Genomic DNA, 22,767 nt, shown 5'->3' with positions numbered 1-22,767 from the left:
AGTATTTACTCAATTAGTGCTGATGTCTCCACGAATACTAGTTTTTGTTGAAATTCATTATGAATGAGAATGCATGGCAAGTTAAAATTATGAATATAAATGTGTGTGAAAATAAACTTTGATGTGTGCACTTGCACATGCTGTATATGGGCGAAACTTGCTTACTACATAATGTTGTTTAGTGAGATTCTGGCAAGTATCTGGGAATATTACACAGGTAAAGGTTTTTGAATATGAATTAGGGCTGCACAATATATCGGAAATGTATCGATATCACGATATCAAGAGTGGCGATATGCGTATGGCAAAAATGACTTAATTATCGAGAACAAGTACAACATTTCTGGGCAATCCAATCATTAGCTGAATGTCAACAAATGCGGGAGAAGCCCGCCATGACCAATGCTGCGCCCTGCATACAGACCGACAAATTCAGAAGTCAGAAGAAAAACACTTGGCTATATTTCTAAATGCCGATTAAATATTGTTATCAAGGCATTGCATGCTGTTATGGATTATCAATTTTTTTCTGATATCGTGCAGCCCTAATATCAATATAACTATGTGTGAACATACCAGTGAAGTAATTAAATAAAATGCTGTTTGCTGTAATGTGTGTGTGTCTCTAAAAAACGTAACTGGCCATGCTGTATCTGACTTTTCACAATAACTTCTATGTTTTTAACCTTAAAATAGTTTGTTTAAATAAAGGCTTTTCATGGTCCTTGTGGTGATGAGGTTTTGTTATTCCCCCTCACCAAAGAGCACCCTCTGCTATTCCTGAGTACTTCGGAGTTAGTCCTCATGTCATGCTACATGACGTATTGTTTAAAGTGCTGATGACAGATTTTTGACGTTTTTTGATATGATTTTTAACATAAAAAATAACTCAGAATGATATAGATATGAATTCTGGAAAGCGCCTATTTTCCAAGTTATGATTTACAAACGCGGCTATTTTGGCGAATTTTACTGGGCGCAGCACCCTGGAGACCACTGATGATGAAGTCGAAAATGACGTCAGCGACAGAAGTCTTCCTCCTCACGCACTTGCCGACGCCCGTGGTATTGATGGGACAGGAGGTGGAGCTGTGCTCTGAACATGTCAATTTTGGATAATTTCGGTACTTCCACATGAAAATAATTACGTGGCTGTTCAGTTAAATGTCATACAAATGTGTGCTACTGTCATCCGGAGTGTAGTATTCAGGAGGGGGTCTCACATTTAGGCTGGTTTATCAGGCTAATCATGTTGGTTTGCACATCGGATCCGTCGCCGGGGACAAGGCTACCTCTTCAAAGACCCGTCAATCATGTGTTGTGAAACAAACGACGTGAAGGTACGTAACACGCAATGTATTTTAAATTCAAGATAATCATAAATGCAATCATAAAGCCGGCGTGATAAGTCGCCTTACAACGACGAGAGGGAAAGTGTAGCACTAGTTAGCATAATATGAGGAAATGCTATATTCTAGTCCAGGGATGGGCAACTGGAGGCCCGGGGGCCACATGCGGCCCGGCTCCTCATTCAGTGTGGCCCTTATATAAAATATAATTAAATCAATAAATAAATAATGACCAGAAATTTTCAAAACACTACTGAATTAATACATTGTAATTATACTCTATACAAATAGAGAACACTCCCATTCTGAATCAAACCAAAATATCGGCAGTAAATCAGCAATCAACTGCATCATGAGCTGAGTAAGTTGCAGCCTGATCCCTGATCATGTGGCCCGCGGATGGTGGCGAAGAAAAAATGTGCCCCTACTTATCATGAAAGTTGCCCATCCCTGTTCTAGTCGGTGGACATCAACAAATGGTTGCTTTCATGAGGGTTTTTTCTAAGCATTTTGCATCTGTTTTGTGATTACTGTGGCATTGGTGTGTTATACAGAACTAGTCCGGGAGCCGTGGGGTTGAACCCAGATTTCTTTGATAAAGTTTTTTTTTTTGCTTTATCTGATAGATTTTAGGCAAGTCTTCAAGATTTCAGACGATGCCCGGTGATATCCCTTGAGCATTTCCAGATTTTGAGCCTTTATTGTCCCATAAATGCAAATTATGACAAAAAACTAAAGACACCTAATATTACTGTGAATAATGTTACAAAATGTACCAAATTGCTTATATTTCCTGAAAAACATTCACATTGGACTGTCTTAACACTGCCCTTATTGAAACAAACCCAATATGGGGTAATAATTAACCCTTTCATAACAGCAATCCCACAAATAAGGCGAGACACTGTAGGTAAATAGGGTATTTTTTTTAAATTGCAGATATCAATATGAAACTTTATCAGATGATTACTCGTATGAATTGGAGAAAAAAAATGTATTACAAGTTTTCTATATTTTATGTTTAAATATGCTAATTAGGCTATTATCTAATTAAATATGCACTAATTTGCCTATATTTTGATGCAATGAATCTGACCACCTGAAAATGCCAACTTCAAAATTCCTTTTTTATTTTGTTAATATCGTACATACAAGAATATTTACTGTGGTTAATTGTGGCTATCTCCTTTTGTTATCCAGGTACAGAGAAAATACTGCTAATAACCTTAAAAAATGTGATTTCGGCCTATTTTTATGCATTTAGTTATATAAATCAGGTCATGAATGACAAATCAAGAAATGCCTCAGTAAAAACATTCACAACATTGCTTAGAATAAGACTGTAAAGTATGGAACGGATTGTGCATTATGAGATCCTGCATAACATCACATCATGACAACATACATGACAACATCGCCGGTAGGTAGCCTACCACAAATAGCCAACATAAAAGAACCCCCCCATAAAAAAAATAAAAAAAACAACAGAGTGTGGGCTGTTGGCTGTTCGTTGGCTGTTCCAAAAGATGAGTAAAGAAATGACATCCAGTGTATCCAGACTGGTATTGAATGATCACTTAAATCCATAAAGCCATCAAATAAGATCTGTACATGCATTTAAATTTACACAGAAAGACCTACACTGCAACATACAGTACCGCATGCTCAGAGAGAGAGAGAGAGAGAGAGAGAGAGAGACAGAGATCTAAACATAGGAAAACAGCTATACATTATATATACTGTTGAGTCAAAAAATTAAGTCAATCCAGTGTATCCTGACTGGTATTAAATGATCACTTAAAAGTCCATAAAGCCATCAAATAAGACATGTACATGCATTTAAATTCGCACAGAAAGACCTGTCTGCACCTATACAACATACAGAGTCCTTAACACCTAAAACACCTATAGCCTACATTATATACACCACACACACACACACACACACACACACACACACACACACACACACACACACACACACACACACACACACACACACACACACACACACACACACACACAGTAAAGCTCACACAACATTGGTTCGGCAGCATCCCAGCCGAAAACATGCACAGAAAATGGTGCAAGGCACACTGTTTATAGCACAGCTACATTTCTTAGAATTGCAGGGGCTTTTACTCTTGCAATCACATCTGATCATCTGTACAATATAGTCTGGTGCCACTTTGACATTTTCTGGAACACTTATTGGTATCAGTGCTTTGTTGCATGGGTCTTTCTTCCATCCAAATGCTTCAGGAGATAGTTCAGGTGGAGTGTGAACCAATGTCCTCCACAATATTGCTTGAAAATGAGCCCTTTTCACATTCTCAAGAAATGCCTCTGTTGTTGGTGGAAGAGCAGCCAGGTTAGGTGAAGATAAATTACCTTTCCCATTCTTTTTTCCCCATACCACCAACCTTGTATGTGACATGCTGATACTGTCTGGAATGCCATAACATGCCGACACAAAGTTAGTGGCCTCACTGGAAAGTTGTTGGAATGGTGCCAGCACATTACCAATTGATGTCTTGATAACAAAGCCTTTACCAATACCAAAATAGGATGGCGCAGTGTCACACCCTGATATGGCATGGGCTGGTAAAAGGTCAATTACAATGTCATTTTGTGGATTTACATTTTTAATCTTATCTCTTTCCATGTTAATACGATCACCACTGAAATTATGTACTTTGTAGGCAAACAAATAATCAGCCAAAAATTATGTAATTATTACTTACAATTTTTATTTTGTGTTACAACAGCACAGGAAGAGTAAATAGCAATGTATGAAATGGTGAAATTCTGTGTTGAATTAGTAATCCTTTCTGGGTATGTCTGAGCTGACACCACCAATATTCGCCTAAATGTTACATATTTCTGCTTGACAAACAGCTAGTTATGTAATTGTCTAAAATGTATTTGGTACGAGGACACAGGCCTACCACCCAGCATGCTCTATGGTTAATCATAGTGCAGTTATGAAGCTGTCAAAAGCTTGCGGGCTATGGCTGCAGCGAAATCAACATGAAAGGGTTAATATCTGAAATTGGCACATCACCCACTCTTATCCTGATGGGTAAGTGTTGGACAACTACAAACAGCAAAACCAAACAACCCACTATGAGATATAAAGCCACGTTTGGCGAAATGTTGGCCTTTGTGTCTCCGACGTGGAATATCAGGCTTTTTGGGTGAATGCCCCGCCCCCAAACATGCATGACCCCACCCCCACTGATGTCCATACCTCACCACCTGTTCTTACACACATCCTACCATGTAAACAAACACAAAATAAGTATGGTATAGGGTATTTGGTCAGCATAACATGAATTGGGAGCCAAACACTGTTGTAATCTATGGCTGCAGCACATCAAGCATAAAAGGCTCAATATCTGAAAATGCTCAAGGGATATCACCGGGCATCGTCTGGAATCTTAATAGGTACACCTTAAGCAACCACAAACTGCAAAGAAAAAAACTTTATCAGACGAAACTGGGTTCAGCTGATATTTGGCTTTTGGCTGCCGGACTAAACTGGATTTATGTTAAAACATCAAAGAAGTAACTTACAACCTGCCTTGTAGTAGTAACTAGACTCGTGGAAACACTACACTACACTTTGCCATTCGTTGTTAGGAGGACGGTAATCACGCTAGTCTGGAGTGTGTTGGTTATATCCTGCGACATGACTAGAAATGGTCTCTTTCTGCCCTTTACAACGCATAAAACACGTGTGTGTGTGTGTGTGTTCCCCCTCGTCAATAAATGAACGCCAACAAGCATAGTCGCATAATCATCTGGTCAAAAAAGTCCTGCACTTGACTTCATTAACTTTCTGCTATCATTGCACCATAACATGGTTTATTTTTTTTTTTTCTTTTCTTTTTTGTATGTCTAGGTTTTGGGAAAAAGGATTTTGTAGGCTAATATGTTGGATTGCTTTTGTTACACCTGTGCTTCAGTTGTGTGTTTCAATTTTATGTTGGACAGGCCTACTTTAGAATTACAAGGACTACAGAAGAAATGGGATCCCAAATTGAAACTGGAAGCAGATCATGGGTCACACCCAATGATACAGTAAGTAACGTAAACCTCCTTGGTCACACCATGCAACCAAACAATTTCTGCAGTGGGTCTAAGTCTTTGTCTGTCCACCAAGAATATGTCATTCTTCCTATCTAATAGTCGACACCGACTGACATACAGTATTAATACCTAATTTATCTCCCTCTCTCTCACTCACAATTTGCCCTTTGTCTGGCTAGCATTTACATATACTTGTTACTGTATGTATCTCTCCTACCCCCAATATCACTCTGTAGGCCTATGTGTCCTCACGTCAATGTCTTTATGTTGGCCTATAACCCACCTAAACTACCGTCCATCAATGTACACTCTTATCTAACCCATTATGTATCTTTTGTGTTTCCTTGTGTCAATAAGCAGCCGCTGAGCGAAAAAGAGATGCAATACTTCACACCCTGAAGATGTACCTGGGGGGAATTGCCAGAAGATTTTTTGTGTGGGTAAGAACCTTTTTCTATTCTGGTTGCAGGTCCTTCACCCATTGATGCCTAAAGAACATGCAAAAAATTCCAGCTGAATGCCTAAGCCGATTTTGAGAAAAGTTTCCCTCAGCATATGAAAACAAAAATATCTTAGCCTCTGAAGCACATTAAAACATGACAGCAATTGCATTTAAACACAAAGACCCCCATCTTGCATTAGAATGTGTTCATCCAGCTCTAACATACCAACATTTTTAATTAAAAATAACTCATGAGCCTGAAAGTTGCGTCATGCTGCACTTTGGACAATGTTGCGCTTGTAATTTACCTGCTGATGTGAACGCCACCTCATACAGTTTTGTATGTGACACGCTGATGTCTACCCCACTACTGCACGATAATCTGTATCCTGCATTGCATTTCAATGTTACATCGTGCCAAAGAATTATTTTATTTTGGAGCCCACCCATGCAATTTCCCTTGTATTATTTTTGCCATGTCTTTTTCTCACATTGCTGCAAAACATTCAAACTCTATCATTTACCAAGTAGAGTGTTAATGTGTGTGGATTGCCCTTCATTTCGAATTGTATTTTTGATCTATTTGTTCTATTTGCTCCACAGGGCGAAGATGAAGCATGGCAGGACTGGGTGTATATCTATACACTGCAGGCCCTGGTTGTATTCTTCATGTAAGAGATGTATTTAAAGCTGTGAGACACTTGTTATTAGAATTTAATATTACTGTTTTTTGTGGTGTTAACTAAATAGATGGATACATTGACCAAAAATGTTCTCCGTTTGCTTTTGTACAGTCTGAATGAATGTGTATAAATGGAGAATATGTTGCAGCATATGGATAAGCAGGGGTTGACAATGAAACTGAAACACTTGGTTTCAGATAGGCTTGGCTATAGCAGCCCGGCCATGTATATTGGCCCTGTGGAGCTCCCGACAGTCAGTTTTTCTCTTTTGTACACTGATATGTCACCCATAATCTTTTGTGCATTGCAATATTGTGAGCGTAATTGTGTATTTACCCTGCAAATATAACCTTCACACTCTGCTCTTGCAAAGTACAATTAATGAAGATTGGCCAGACTGACCCAATTTAGCCATGAAACCCTCCACAATAAAATGACAGGCGTTTCAGTTTCATTGTCCAACCCCTGTAAATGTTGTGCTATACGTGGGTTTCCCGTTTGCAAACAATCCCTGGCTTCGCGCCACTGGCTGCGCACTCTACAACCTCCGATTGTTGGAAAGTGCTGTCACTCAAAAAACATGCTCAAGTGGTTGGCTGCTTAGCAGCCTGCCCCTCCTCACAAATAGAAATTTGGTTGTAATTTACCTTCCATGAACAGTTTTCATCACAGTTACAAAATAAATATCTTTCAATAAAGTTGTGGGGTATTCACTTTGATAGGCAGGTTTTCGATGGTGTTGGATAGTGTGTTTACAGATCACACTACAAAAAAGCCTACTTAATAGGACATGGGCATCATCAGTCTTCCTCCTCGCCTGCTGGTTTGATGTGCTTGTCTGTTGATGTGACAGATTTTACAGCAGAAGTTGTAAGCTTAGTATTTTGTCTTTGCATTGTAGTCTCTTATTGCCAAGTTTGAAAGGACTTGGTGTTTCTCAAAGCAATTGTGCCTGCACGCTGGGTTGTTAGTTTGACTAGACATTACTGTAACAATGAGCAACAGTAGCCTAATGCATTGCTCAGTTTAGGGTGGAGGAGGATTGACGATGACCGCCTTTATTGGGTCATGACAATTGCTAGTACAAACTACAAAAACACAGAGGGAAAGCTATAGGCAGGAGGCAAGTAGCCTATGCTATAGGACCTGCATCGTAATTATTTGCTTAGACTGAAGTAGGCTATCAAATATTCTGCTTCATTCAATGATAAAACTAAGAAGTCTCGCAGTAGAAGACGTGCCTGTCAATATCCTAAATGAATCATGGATCGTGCTACCGGTAGAGCTAGTTGTAAGTTTGTATGTCGTTTTGTATGCTGATGCTACCCAATACCCATTATTGTATTGAGTTTAGCATGTGGCTTACATGGTATAGCGTTTGCACGTGCAAGATAACAGTACACAGTATAGATGTAGAAAGTATTAAAACAGATAGTAGCCTATTAAAATACTGATTGTCATATTTTCAACAAACAGGTTGACCTACCAATCTTTGCGCACGGACGTCCGTGATCGTGTAGTTTAGCAATTTCTCTGGTAGCAGCTAGAACAGCCAGCAGAGCTGTATCTGATCCGCAGCGCCACCTTCTGTTCTGGCGTTGACGTCACAGTATGGCGGTTGACCAAGGACCCAGAGGTCTTGCAGTGTGTATTTAAAAGTTGGATATTCGCGTAACGACGTTTTCTTTTGCCGTGATTGTGACACAAATTGATCCTCTTTGCCATATTGTCTAGTTTATTTAAGAGATTTAATTGATTCATGTTTCTGTCATCAGCCCTTTAATGCATACTTGTATTATGTTGTTTTTGTCAGACGCTGGCAAGTACCTGGCAGTGGCCTCCCATGATACCTTCATAGACATCTACAACGTGCTGACCAGCAAACGCGTGGGCATCTGCAAAGGAGCCTCCAGCTACATCACACACATAGACTGGGACACACGTGGTAAGAGAAGATACATACTGTACGTACATACATACATACATACATACATACAGACAGACAGACAGACAGACAGACAGACAGACAGACAGACAGGCGTGCGTGCGTGCGTGCGTGCGTGCGTGCGTACGTACGTACGTACGTACATACATACATACATACATACATATAGACAGATACATAGACTGGGACACACGTGGTAAGATAAGATGCACACACACACTCAAACTTTCGCACACACTCTCTCCTCCACACACACACACACACTCAAATGTTCGCACACACTCTCTCCTCCACACACACACACACACACACACACACACACACACACACACACTCAAATGTTCGCACCCCCCCCACACACACACACACACACTCTCTCTCTCTCTCTCTCTCTCTCTCTCTCTCTCTCTCTCTCTCTCTCTCTCTCTCTCTCTCTCTCTCTCTCTCTCTCTCTCTCTCTCACTCTCTCGCATACACATGCACACACACACACACACACACACACACACACACACACACACACACACACACACACACACACACACACACACACACACACACACACACACACAGACAGACTACCTCAAAATAGCACAGCACACAAAAGAGGGATTCTTTGTACTGGAAGCCTAATTATGTTGAAAACCAGTTCATTATAATCAAATTATGCAGACAGAGTGAAGTTGTTGGATCATGTAATGAAGTGGAACTCTTACAGACAGAGTGAGTAGAGGCAATTAAATCTGTTAAATTGTAATTAATCTTAACGGGATGTTGATTGTGGAACATAATCTCTTCGGTTAGTGTTTGCTATTGCAATGCTATATCAGAGGCCAGGGGTGGATTGCTCAAAAGTGTAGTTGTTAGCCAGTTAGCAACTTGGATAGTTGCCAATGGGAAATTGTATTGCAAACAACAAAGTAGGCAACATGGTTATCACTTATGGAAAGTGAAGGAAAATAGACTCGAGTTCTATTTTCAAGGAGCATCAAGGACATGCCATGTCTGCCGTTCGCGGGGCCGGACCTGCGCCGCGCTTACGTCGCGCTCCTGTGTGCAAGGCATGATCTGTTTTCATGTATTCTAACTGTTTCGGACTGATACAGGATACCTCTGGACATGTTAAGTGGATGTTAACCTCTTACTGCAGCAGGGGTCGCCGGCGACCCTATTCACTGGCTGAAAATGCTTAACTACATCATAACAACATTGCCATGACATTACAGAGAGCCATAATGCTGCGCTAAGGGGTTTTAAAGGAGCACTTCAGCCAATTTCAATATACTGTTGTATTGCTCACGCTGCCCTTGACTTGTCAGCACCCAGTGATGCCACATTTTTCGGCTCAGCCCTTTCCGAGATATGAGCTATTCTAATGGGGCCACCGTTTACATTTTTTTTTAAATTAACATAGGCCTACTCCAAATATTTTCCCAAAAGGTACCGCTGTTTGCTAGTTGTCTGCTGATGTTGCATAACCTTTTGGATGTTTTTGGGAATAAATCTAAATTTTTTTTAAATGGAAACAAACCGCTGCCCCCATTACAATGACCAGGATCTTGGAAAAGGCTGAAGAAGGAAAAAAAAAACTCAGGTACTGACAAGTCCAGGGTAGTGTTAGCATTACAACTGCTTGTTGAAATTGACTGAAGTTATCCTTTAAGTACGCACCGTGAGCGTTCATGTGGAGGAGGTGCACTGCAGACGCTCCTGTCATCCTAACCAACCGCAAGAGGTTGACCCAGCTACTCTGCTCTGATCTGGGTCAGACAGACGGGCCTGAGAAAACCAACCAATCAACCAAACGTCAGACGTCACGGCCCCATATCATTAGACCACACGATGTGCTATCATATGGCTAAAGAAAGATATCGGTTAGCAGCGCATTTGGGTAGTTGTCGTGGCTTGCTCTTCTGTTGTTGTTGCCTTCATGATGCTCTGTGTGTGCTCGGTCTCATTCTAAACTCTATATTGAAACTGGAGAAGTCACTTAGGGGAAGAGACAAAGCCTCTTGAGGCTCAAAATAGAAGAAATCCAGTTTCCTAAAACTTTTGACTTTGCCTAAAAAAAATTGGCAAGAGAATTTAAACCTAATGAATGTTAACAAAACAAAATGAGTTGAAAAAGAGTTGACAGAATTATGGTGGTACTGTACGTTCAGGTCTATGCCACTATGCCACAGTGTACTGTGACGTAGTAAAGTAGAGGGTAGGTATGCGAATCGTCTTCAGTGAATATTTTAAGCAGTTCACAAAACCTCAAGGAGTACTTTTCCTGAAGAGAAGGCAAATAAACTCACTCACACACACACACACACACACACACACACACACACACACACACACACACACACACACACACACACACACACAGACACACACACTAAAATATCTAAGCCGGCCAGCCGACCGGTACACTGTGTAAGATTTTTAGTTGTTTATTTCCAGAAGTCATACTACCCATTCTCTAATGTTACCTCTTTCATGAATACTTACCAACAGCATCAAATTCTAAGTATTCATTATGACTGGGAAAATTGTACTTTTCATGCATGAAAAGGTGGATCTTCTCCATGGTCCGCCATTTTGAATTTCATGCAATAGACATTTTTAGCTGCAAAAATGACTGTACCTTGGCCATACAAGAAAATATTTGTTTATTACTCAGTAAACTTTCATGTAAAGATCAAATTTGGCAATTGGCAGCCCAGTTTCAACAAGCAACATAGTTGCAGTACCTTTTTAGACCATTTCCTGTGCAGTGTACCTACCTTTTAAGTAATGTTGTACTTCATGTTGCCGTGTCTGACTATTTCCTTGCAGGCAAACTTTTGCAAGTCAACACCGGAGCCAAAGAACAGCTATTCTTCGAAGCACCTCGAGGCAGAAGACAGACCATCAACAACACTGAGGTAGCTTAGCTCAACATGGCACCGTCACATAAACAGTTACACATGTGGTAAACCTGCTGGATCGCTCCATGACTATTCAACCCGAGGCCCATTTACTTGCAAGAAAAATACTTCTCAAGAAAGTCAGAAAATATTTCGACATGTTCCTGATTCCTGAGGCAGCCAGGAAACATGATTGAGCTTTTTGTACCATGGACATAGCAGAGTGCTTGTTTGTATGTATCTGTGTGTGTTTAATTGTACACTTGTTAGCATTTAGCATTTTGCACATGTATTTGTATGTATATTCATGTGTATTTCCATGTGTATATTATCCATGTGTGCGTTAATGTCCAGTTTGAGAAAGTGGATTGGGCCATCCGGAGGTCAGTGATGTGCCCCCTCTTGTGAAGACAATCATCTGGTCCATCCTGACCTGTTCATGTATTCATGTCTAGTTTAAGAAGGTGTTCACATGTACTGTATAACCGTGAGTGCCTGCGTGTAGTTTGAGAAGGTGGAGTGGGCCACCTGGACATCGGTGCTGGGCCCCACATGTGAAGGCATCTGGCCCACCCTGAGCTGTTCATGTACTCATGTCTAGTTTGACAACATGTTCACATGTACTGTGTACCTGTATGTGTGCACATGCGTGTCTATATTTTGAGAAGGTGGAGTGGGCCTCCTGGACGTCGGTGCTGGGCCCCACGTGCGAGGGCATCTGGCCCACCCTGAGCTGTCCATGTAGCATATCCATGTGTATAGTCATACTGTATGTATTCATGTCCTGTTTGACAACATGTTCACATGTACTGTGTACCTGTATGTGTGCACATGCGTGTGTGCAGTTTGAGAAGGTGGAGTGGGCCTCCTGGACGTCTGTGCTGGGCCCCACGTGCGAGGGCATCTGGCCCACCCTGAGCTTCGTCAACGCCTCCTCCCTCACCAAGGACCGCAAGCTGCTGGCTACCGGCGACGACTTCGGCTTCCTCAAGCTCTTCAGCTTCCCCTGCAAGGTGTACTGTATAACCTACCACATAAACTATTACTTGTAGTAGTAAACTGTAGTAGTGTATACTGTATAACCTACCACATAAACTATAGTTAAGCAGTAAGCAGTAGTGTAGACAGTGTAGTGTCAGCTTCCTCAAGCTCTTCAGCTATCCCTGCGAGGTGCTGTACTCATTTTATTACCCTAGACATAAACTATAACCAGAGACGGTTTGGGTAAGGAGACGGGTCACTGTTGTAGGCGTCCATGGAAAATGGACGCTGAAGATTTGTAACGAAAACATGGCGTCTGGTACCCGCACATCTCCCACCTTTCTGGCAACAAGAGCCAATTGCCTGCAGAGCTGCGCTGTCATTGATCCAATCATCTGACCGCATTGGCGCTCGTGAATTGTTGCGCATGCGTAGTTGACAAAATCTGTCGCACTGTCAAAAAAATGTGACAAAAGTGGCTTAAAAAGCTTTATTTTGACTCGCATGACACAACTAAACATTCTAGATCAACTTTTTTACGGCGGTTTCAACCATTCACAACTATTAGGTTCCCTCCCGTCCTATACTCAGTTTCTCCATTCATTTTTCCCATTGACTCTCAGATCTGGTCTTATTAATCGCGAAATACAGTAGCACCTCGAAGGCGTTGCAAAGATGTCGGCCGTGTGTCCTAACTTAATATAGGAATTGACTTTGTTATAACTTGTAGTAATGTAGATCTAGATAGTGTAGTGTCAGCTCCAAGGTGTACTGTATAACCTACCACATAAACTATAACTTGTAGTAGATCTAGATCAGTGTTTCCCAAACTTTTTCAGACCGTGGACCACTTTGTCCCCCTAAAAATGTTCAAGGACCACCTCTCAACTGAATTGACAGTTTACGGGTGCTAAATTGACACTGCAAATTTCAATGCAGATCCAATATTTTTTATTCACATTTAGAAGCCTCTCTTATTGTGGTGAAAATGATACCTGAGCTATGTTTAGCTTTGTAATAATGTTACAAACATAGCCTACTGCTAGCTTATCTTGGAAAAGTAGAAATCCCCTCGCGGACCACCTGAGCTCTGTCGCGGACCACTAGTGGTCCCCGGACCACACTTTGAGAACCACTGATCTAGATAGTGTAGTGTCAGCTCCAAGGTGTACTGTATAACCTACCACATAAACTATAACTTGTAGTAGATCTAGATAGTGTAGTGTCAGCTTCCTCAAGCTCTTCAGCTTCCCCTGCAAGGTCACGATTCACTCAGCATTTTCATCTATTCTCAAAACATATCTAAACATAAATATCTATACAGATATATCTGTAAAACATCTCCTCTGACACCCCCGTTCGAGGAGGTGTGCAAGGAGTATTTCCAACTGCTTTCGAGTTAAAGTTTAAATTATAATGGCAAATCCATCGCCGAATGAAATGGCGCGAGATTATGCCACCGGAACCACCACTATTTGCAACTTCCGATTCCTCAAGCTCTCATTTAATTTATCTTTTAAAGGGACACTGTGCAGGAAATGGTCAAAAAAGGTACTGCAACTATGCTGCTCATTGAAACCGGGCTGCCTATTGCCAAATTTGATCTTTACATGAAAGTTTACTGAGTAATAAACAAATATTTTCTAGTATAGTCCAAGTACAGTCATTTTTGCAGCTAAAAATGGCTATTTTTGGAAATTCAAAATGGCGGACCATGGAGAAGATCCCCCTTTTCATGTATGAAAAATGCAATTTTTCCAATCATAATGAATACTTAAAATTTGATGCTGGTGGTAAGTATTCATGGAAAAGGTAACATTAGTGAATGGGCAGCATGAATTCTGGAAATAAACAACTAGAAATAGCTTTCACTGCTAGTAATGAGGATATTAATCGCGATAACTGCATGGTGGTATTGTGTCCTGTCTTGATGCCAACAGGGTCAGTTTTCCAAGTTCAAGCGCTACGTGGGCCACAGTGCCAACGTGACGAACGTGCGCTGGTCCCATGACGACAGCACGCTGCTCTCTGTGGGCGGAGCCGACACGGCGCTCATGATCTGGGCCCGGGAGACCGGCGTGGCTCGCGAGAGCAAGGCCGTGGACAGCGAAGAGTCAGACGACGATGCAGAGGACGATGGAGGTAAGTACAGTATGTGACAGAGGGGTCTGCATGATTATAGGGCCCGACCGATATATCGGCCCCACCGATATATCGGGCCGATATTTAGCATTTTTAGGATATCGGTATCGGCCATACTTTCAATACATTTCCACCGATAAGTTTGTATAACTTTCACAACCAATTTTGCAGCCGTTTCGTTCTGAAGGCATCTTCTATTCTGCTCTCCCCACTTTGAGTTTATGAGTCTCATAATTATAACTAAATACAGCTCCAGGCCTTTTTATTAGAATACCATGAAAAAGTTGATTTATTTCCATAATTCCATCAATAATGTTAAACTGTCATGGATTGTAGATTCATGGCCCAGTTTTTTAACTATTCCAATCATTAAATTGTTTATTTTTACACATTTTGGTCTTCCAGCTCAAAAAAACCATGAATTGGGGAATTCACATCATTAGAATATTGTAATAAAATCACAATTTTCTTCATCAAATTTTTTTTCACATCAGTGCACATCAAATCAGTTGAACTTTGGTACTTTCTACACAACATGCAATGTTCAATACTTGGTTAGGACTCTCTCTGTCTTAATATTATTAATAATAACGGCCATGATGCGTTTAACATTGAAGTCAATGGCAGAAACAGTGCATGGGAGTAATGGAAGGCCAGATATCCTTGATGCTTTGCCGTCAGCTGTTTTTGTATAGCCGACCTGGTGTCCCCCACTTCACTCTTCAATATACCCTGTAGATTTCCATGCCACGTTTTGGCGCTAACTCACCAGTTTAATTCTAAATAACCAGAAATGAAACCCCATTGAAAATGAATGGGGTTTTATTTCTGTTGAGTTAGAATTTAACTGGTGAGTTAACACCAAAACGTGGCATGGAAATCTACAGGGTATATTGAAGAGTGAAGTGTGGGGCACCAGGTCAACAAACAAGAACAGCTGACAGCAAAGCATCAAGGATATCTGGGCTTCCATAACTCCCATGCACTGTTTTTGCCATTGACTTCCATGTTAAACGCATCATGGCCATTATGAAGACAGAGAATGTCCTAACCAAGTATTGACCATTGCATGTTATGTAGAAAGTACCAAATTTCAACTGATTTAATGTGACCCGAATTTTGATGAAGAAAAATGTGATTTTATAACAATATTCTAATAATGCGAATTCCCCAATTCATGTTTTTTTTTAGCTGGAAGGCCAACGTATATAAAAAGAAAAAAAATAATGATTGGAATAGTTAAAAACTGGGCCATCAATCTACAATCCATGACAGTTTAACAGTATTGATGGAATTATGGAAATAAATAAACTTTTTCATGGTATTCTAATAAAAAGGCCTGGAGCTGTATATGTGTATATATAATAATAATCATTTATATTTCATAAAAAAATATTATGAACAATATTTCTATATGTCGGTTGCACATATCGGTTATCGGCCTCCCATTTCCATAAATATCGGTATCGGTATCAGCCCTGAAAAAACCATATCGGTCGGGCCCTACATGAGTAGCCTGACAAGCCAGACCATTCATTTTAAATTACTTTGTAATTCACGAAACGTCTGATTACACTTCCTTGGGGAGGGCTTTCAGTCGACCACCAGGCTGACGGTGTAAGCAGCCAATAAGCGAACGCACTTGGGAGCATAATACCATACGTCATGAACGTCAGCTGTCAGCGATTGGTCAGAGCTCGTTTCAAACCAGAGCTGAGTTCACTCCTCCCACCCAAGTGCTCCAAGTCATCGAGGATTCAGACCAAAAATGAATTCAGAAGTAATGGATGTGGTTTGGCAAAGCCAGGCTACTGCATGAGGGCTCGTGTTTGTGAAAAGAAGCACCATTTCCTGTAACTTAATCGACTTGACTACCAAGATCCAAACGAACAAGAATGCATCTAGTTAGATTCTAGTATGACAATAACAAGAATACATCTACAGTAGTATACAAATGCTGTTGTTGTCCTAATGATGGTAGCAATACTGATGATGAATGGCAATTTGATGTGGTGATGTGGTTATCTGCATAGGTTATGACATGGCACATAGTGGTGTCAACAATAATCGATTCAGCAATGCATCGCAATGCGGGGCAGGACAATTCAATAATCGATTCGGCAAATGCCATAATCGATGTGGCATATCCTTCCAAGTTTCAATTACTTCCATGGGCGTTTCTGAAACTTAAAATTAAATTAAAGCACTTCAAACCATTGAAAACGGCAGGACTGATGCACACAACAGCCAATAAAATGTTGTTCAGTATCTGACTGCTTGTAGTGCCTCATGACTGATAAAAAAATGTCTTGCTTTCATTAGAAATGTAATGCATCACAATGCATCGTAGAATCGGATTGAATCGATTTGAATCGAATCGTTACCTCCTGAATCGCAATCGAATCATAAGGGCAATACCAATACACACCACTACTGGCACTCACCATGAGAGGGCCACTCACCATGGCCACTGGAGGTGTACAGTACTATGCTGTAGTGATACTGACTGTTACGGTAGTAGTAACAGCACTGACATTATGTCTGCAGGTTATGACGGTGACGTGGCGAGGGAGCAGACCACTTAATACGGCGTCAGCATTACTGACATGATGTTATAATAGTAACAGTACTGACATTATGTTATGTAGGTAGTAACAGTACTGATGTTATTTGTACAGGTTATGACAGTGACGTGGCAAGGGAGCGGACCACTGACTACACCACTAAAGTGTACGCCGTCAGCATCCGGGAGATGAGCGGCACCAAGCCACACCTGCAGACCAAGGAGGTCCTGGTGGACGAGAGGTGACTATGTCCTGAGTTATGCTAGACCCAGCCACTATGGACCTTGCGCATATAAGGATCCTGCTCCTAACCTACGTTGACCTTATGACTCTACAATCTCTATCTATCTCTTCTTCCTCTGCCTTCCTGCTATTTCTGCCTCTCCTCTGTACCTCTCCTTTTAAATCCATCTCTAACAATTATGTTTTTTTCCCATTTGTTAAGCACTTTGAGTTACATGCCTTGTATGATACAGTGCTATACAAATACAATTATTATTATTTATTATTATTATTATTATTATTAAAGATTTGTAGGCTGTTTTTCGACAACGTCGACAGAAGTAATTGTATGGAGTCGTGACTGAAGAGACAAAAGCAATTTGGGCGAAGAGGCGATTTGAGCTTCAATTTGTAGTTGAACTTAGATGAATATTGTGCTAGTTAGGAATTGTGTAGTTTGGCGAAAGCTGCCAATTGGAATGTTGGAATGCTTGCATTCTGCTGTTAATGGACATACTCTGTTGCTATCGCTCGTGTCGCTCTCGCTATGAACACATTTCCACTGACTATCTGTAGCTTTGGTCTCTTCTGGTGTGTTCGCCGGGGTAAAAGACTCAATACTGTATGTGTCTGACATGCCCCTTTATCGTCTCTTTAGACCCCCGGTGAGCAGGGCGGCCCCACTACCAGACAAACTCCTCAAGAACAACGTCACCAAGAAGAAGAAACAGGTGGAGGTGAGTCTGAACAATCAACCAGTTAATCAATTAACAAATCAGTTGTTTAAAGTAGGAGGGCTTTTTCTAGCCTGATTATCATCAACGTTCAGATCTCTTCTAGACTTGGTCTGACCAAGAGCATATCAATTAACGTTTCCCAAACGGCATGGTTGACCTGCCTGCCTTGGTTTGCTTACGGTTGTTTGTATCGACAAAGTGGGAGGAGTTCCCGTATTTGCAGGAACTCAGAAAGTACTTGCATTGCTCTTGACCTGATTAGTTGCAACGCTGAAAGTGTTGCGTCACTACGAGGGCACTGCCTGGCTAGGCTTTTTTCGGCCTTTATTATGACAGGACAGTGTGAGAGGAGACCGAAAATGAGCTGGAGAGAGATGTGGGGTAGGGCTGGGAAATGACCCTGGCTAGACTGGAACCGGGGTCCCCATGGGCATGCAAGTCCAAATGTGGGGGGCATAGCGTTCTGTGCCACAGCACTTCCTAAAATAGAATTTTTAACTTCAACTCATTTCGCCTCATGAAGTGATTTCAGTGACATCAGCACATTCACCTCCTTCCTCATACCATTTGGTTGCACCTGGGGCCTGGTGTGTGCGTGCGTGCGTGCGTGCGTGGGCTCCAGTGGTGGTTGGGTTTGTGGTGAGGTCTGTGGTGTGGGTGGTTTGGGGGTTGTTTGTTGTGTTAGTGGTGAGTCACAGGGCATCCCTGCAACCAGACACTTCTGACAAGCTCCTGTTCCTGTCAATAAAACACCTGCTCTTGAAGAGAGAGACAGACAGGGAGACAGACAGACAGACAGACAGACAGACAGAGAGAGAGAGAGAGAGACCTGTAGCCTGAGTCTGTTCACACTTACTGTGACGCAGCGGAACATTTCGCGACCAAGTCAGACAGGCCTAGCTGCCTATCTCTTTTACTTCACTTCTCTTCCTAGATAGGTACAGTATATCACATACGTGAGTACACCCCTCGCATTTTTGCAGATTTGTGAGAACATCTTTTCATAGGAGAGCATTAAAGAAATTTCACTTTGACTAGTGACCTTTTAACAACATATATGACCACTTAATTTTTTTGTTCACTCAGAAAAAAACAAAATACAGCCATTAATGTCTGAACATTGCCCACAAAAGTGATTTCACCCCAGATTAAAATCCGGTACAGAAGGGGCAGTGTTGGCTCGAATTGTCTCGAAATGAAAAGGGATTAAAAGGGAGGTCATCGGTGTGCGTTTCAACCTTTCTTTACATTGAACTTTGACATTTTTGGACAAATAAGGACAAATAAACTATCTATCTATCTATCTATCTATCTATCTATCTATCTATCTATCTATCTATCTATCTATCTATCTATCTATCTATCTATGTAATGTAATGTGTTGTTGTGGTAGGAGCTGCAGTTGGACCATGTGTTTGGGTACCGGGGTTTCGATGGCCGGAACAACCTGCACTACCTCAACGACGGCTCCGACATCATCTTCCACACCGCCGCCGCAGCCATCATACAGAGCCTGTCAGCAGGTACATTTACGCACACACACACGCACACACACACACACACACACACACACACACACACACACACACACACACACACACACACACACACACACACACAGTCATCAGAGCCTGTTAACAGGTTCGTTAATACACACACACAATCACACTCACACAATCACACTCTCACTCACTCACACACACACACACACACACACACACACACACACACACACACACACACACACACACACACACAATGTTACCACTGCCATCATACAAAGCCTGTCAGCAGATAGGCCGATACACACATATGCATGTGCCTGCAATTTTTTATTATTATTATTTTCAATCAAAATGGTGGTTAAAAAAATCAAAGTGGTGTTACATTTCCAGTGTCCCTGTACTTGTTTATAATGTTTGCCACTTATGTTTCCATCTGTATATTGTTTTTGATGTGTATGTGGCACCCCCTTGTGGCTGTAAGTAGAATGACAATACAGTATCTGTGATGATGTGTGGCACTGGCTAACCATTCAAAATAAAGGCCCTCTCACAATGCTTGCACTCTCTCTCTCTCTCTCTCTCTCTCTCTCTCTCTCTCTCTCTCTCTCAATCTCTCTATCTCTTTCTCTCTATCTCTTTCTCTCTCTCTCTCTCTCTCTCTCTCTCTCTCTCTCTCTCTCTCTCTCTCTATCTCTCTCTCTCTCTCTCTCTCTCTATCTCTTTCTCTCTCTCTCTCTCTCTCTCTCTCTCTCTCTCTCTCTCTCTCTCTCTCTCTCTCTCTCTCTCTGCAGGAACACAAACGTTCTATTTGGAGCACACAGACGACATCCTGTGTCTCACTGTCAATCAACATCCGAAATACCAAAACGTCATCGCCACCGGCCAAATAGGTATGGCTGCCGTGTTTGTGTGTGTGTGCGCGCATGTTTGTGCGTGTGTATGACCACTGCATGGGTTGTATCAGTACTTTGGCCTAATGGCAAAACATCACACACAGTCATTGACCATATGCTTACTTTAAAGCCACATTAGCAGTTTCTCTGTTTACCACTTTTCTGCACTGCTAACATTATTTAAACATTTTTGGCAAGCTCTTAGTTTTTGGTTTGTTTTTTTAATCCAAGATATGGTTCAGAGACGACTTACTTTAAGCTTGCTTTATGGCTCGGCCTAAGAGAATAGGGTTGCCAAGCACAGTTGAACCAGAATGGAGTTCTGGATAAATTCTGGATAAAGTTTAACCCCTGAAGACAGGGCCCCTGTTATAACTTAACTGTTACCATAGTGGTAAAAGCCAGGTCATAATATAGTATTACTAAAGGCCCTGTGCACTGTTATAGCGGTGTAGTACTTCAGTTTTTTTCAGTGACTATAGCAACGTTCCAGTGGTGGAACGGTGTTTGTTAAAGTGATACTGTCCCATTTTTGGAAATAAGCTTATTTTACACCGCCCCTTGAGTTAAATAATAGTGTTTCATCATTCTCCTGTACTTTCAACCGTTCTCTGAAAATTTTACCTCCAAGCTAGCAGTTAACATTGAGTCCTATGAGACCTCTTAGCCGCCAGCTGGTCTCATAGGACTCAATGTTAACTGCTAGCTTGGAGGTAAAATTTGCACTGCCCTACTCAGAGAACGGTTTAAAGTACAGGAGAATGATGAAACACTATTATTTAACTCAAGGGGCGGTGTAAAATAAGCTTTTTTTTTCCAAAGATGGGAAAGTGTCACTTTAAGGCAGTGGTTCCCAACCTTTTTCTTAAGGGACCCATGTTTTTACTATTGTAAGCTTTGGTGACCCAACCACGCGAGCGCCTGCACGAGACGGAGTCACAAGATGCCCTCTGTTTCCTGCGAAGACTAATTTTAGTTATTTTATTCCTCAATTCGTCTTTGGTCAAATATAGAATAAATGTTTAATGTAGCACTTACAATTTGTTGCTTCTATGCATTTATTAGTTAAATGCTTTGTCTTTTCTTCAACATGGGCTATATATATTTAAAATTAAACCCCTTAAAATCAAGAGGGCTCCGCGACCCCCTGTGGATCTTTGGCGACCCATAAGGTGGGTCCCGACCCATAGGTTGGGAACCACTGCCTATGAATCGGCCTGCAGTCTCTGCACCTTATCTCCTCCATGTATGCACATGTCTGTTATGAACACCACATGACTCGCAACCTCCTGGTTTGCATGCCTATTTGCTTGTTTTTTTGCACAGTGCTGTTAACTTCACATTTGTGTTGCTTTGTTTTAACGAGCTGGCTGAATCAATGCTTATTATTATTATTTTCTTTCTTTCTGTCTGTTTATGTGCCCCATCCATCCATCCATTCATCCATCCACCCCTCCATCCATCCATCCATCGTGCCATTCCTACATCCTCCAACTTTTCATCCCTCTTATCACTCCATCCGTCCTCTCCTCTATCCCCCCCATCACTCCCTATCTATCGTCATGGCTCCACTTCCTGCTTGCCCCCATCCCAGGCGATGTGAATGACCTGCCAGGTAAGACGATGGTGCCTGAGTGTATGTCTGCTTTCTTTTCCGTTGTTGTCCGTGCCTGGCTAACTGAGTTAGAATGAGTTGTGAGATTATGGTGCTCTTGTGTCTGAGGATGAGGGAGCTAGGAAGAAGAGCAAAAATAGCAGTATGATAGGGGTAGAGGTGAAATGAAAATGTATGGCCGAAACCGAAACCGAATAATAATTAATCACTTGGCCGAATACCGAAACCGAAACCGAAACCAAATATTACAATTCAGTTAAAATGTATCAAAAGTTAGGTTTTTCACTATTTTTAAATATTGCTTAAATGTAGATCTTACAAAATATTTAGACATGTTTTTGAAAGAAAATAAATGTGTATTTGAAGTCTTCAAATGTTAGAGTAGGACTGAAATTAGTGTAATTAATGCCTATTTTCAATTCATTTTCTATTCGGCCTCCGATTCGGTCACTCAATTGGCTTTCGGCCGAAAACCAAAAGAGTCTTTTTTTGCGTTTTCGGCCGAATATTTTCTGCGGCCGAATTTTCGGGGCACCTCTAGATAGGGGTATACCAGTGTTTCTCAAACTTTTTCAGACTGAGGCCCACTTTGTCCCCCCCAAAAATTATCGGGGAATTGGCAGTTGGTGGATGCTAATTTGACACTGCTAATTTTTATGCAGATCACTTGCTTTTTATTCACATTATAAGCCTGTCTTATTGT

The 22,767-nt window shown here is 41.4% G+C and overlaps 1 protein-coding gene and 1 long non-coding RNA gene across 2 annotated transcripts in view; both read left to right on the top strand.

Annotated features, from left to right (window-relative positions):
• LOC134447512 (echinoderm microtubule-associated protein-like 6) overlaps positions 1 to 22,767 on the top strand; it is a 190,025-nt gene that overhangs the window by 146,284 nt on the left and 20,974 nt on the right. Inside the window, exons 23-31 of the mRNA XM_063197047.1 lie at positions 8,380 to 8,511; positions 11,335 to 11,423; positions 12,251 to 12,418; positions 14,327 to 14,528; positions 17,207 to 17,333; positions 17,973 to 18,051; positions 19,445 to 19,574; positions 20,348 to 20,446; positions 22,044 to 22,064. Of these exons, the coding sequence (XP_063053117.1) occupies positions 8,380 to 8,511; positions 11,335 to 11,423; positions 12,251 to 12,418; positions 14,327 to 14,528; positions 17,207 to 17,333; positions 17,973 to 18,051; positions 19,445 to 19,574; positions 20,348 to 20,446; positions 22,044 to 22,064 (1,047 nt within the window). The remainder of the gene's footprint in view (positions 1 to 8,379; positions 8,512 to 11,334; positions 11,424 to 12,250; positions 12,419 to 14,326; positions 14,529 to 17,206; positions 17,334 to 17,972; positions 18,052 to 19,444; positions 19,575 to 20,347; positions 20,447 to 22,043; positions 22,065 to 22,767) is intronic.
• LOC134447375 (uncharacterized) lies at positions 1,175 to 6,171 on the top strand. The gene is made up of 3 exons (XR_010034596.1): positions 1,175 to 1,340; positions 5,346 to 5,432; positions 5,802 to 6,171. It is a non-coding gene; the product is annotated as an uncharacterized LOC134447375 (long non-coding RNA).

Source organism: Engraulis encrasicolus, chromosome 1 (genome assembly GCF_034702125.1).
Source record: "Engraulis encrasicolus isolate BLACKSEA-1 chromosome 1, IST_EnEncr_1.0, whole genome shotgun sequence".
Classification (NCBI taxonomy): domain Eukaryota; kingdom Metazoa; phylum Chordata; class Actinopteri; order Clupeiformes; family Engraulidae; genus Engraulis; species Engraulis encrasicolus.
Note: the sequence above shows the minus strand (reverse complement) of the source record. Positions and strands in the feature narration are given on the sequence as shown.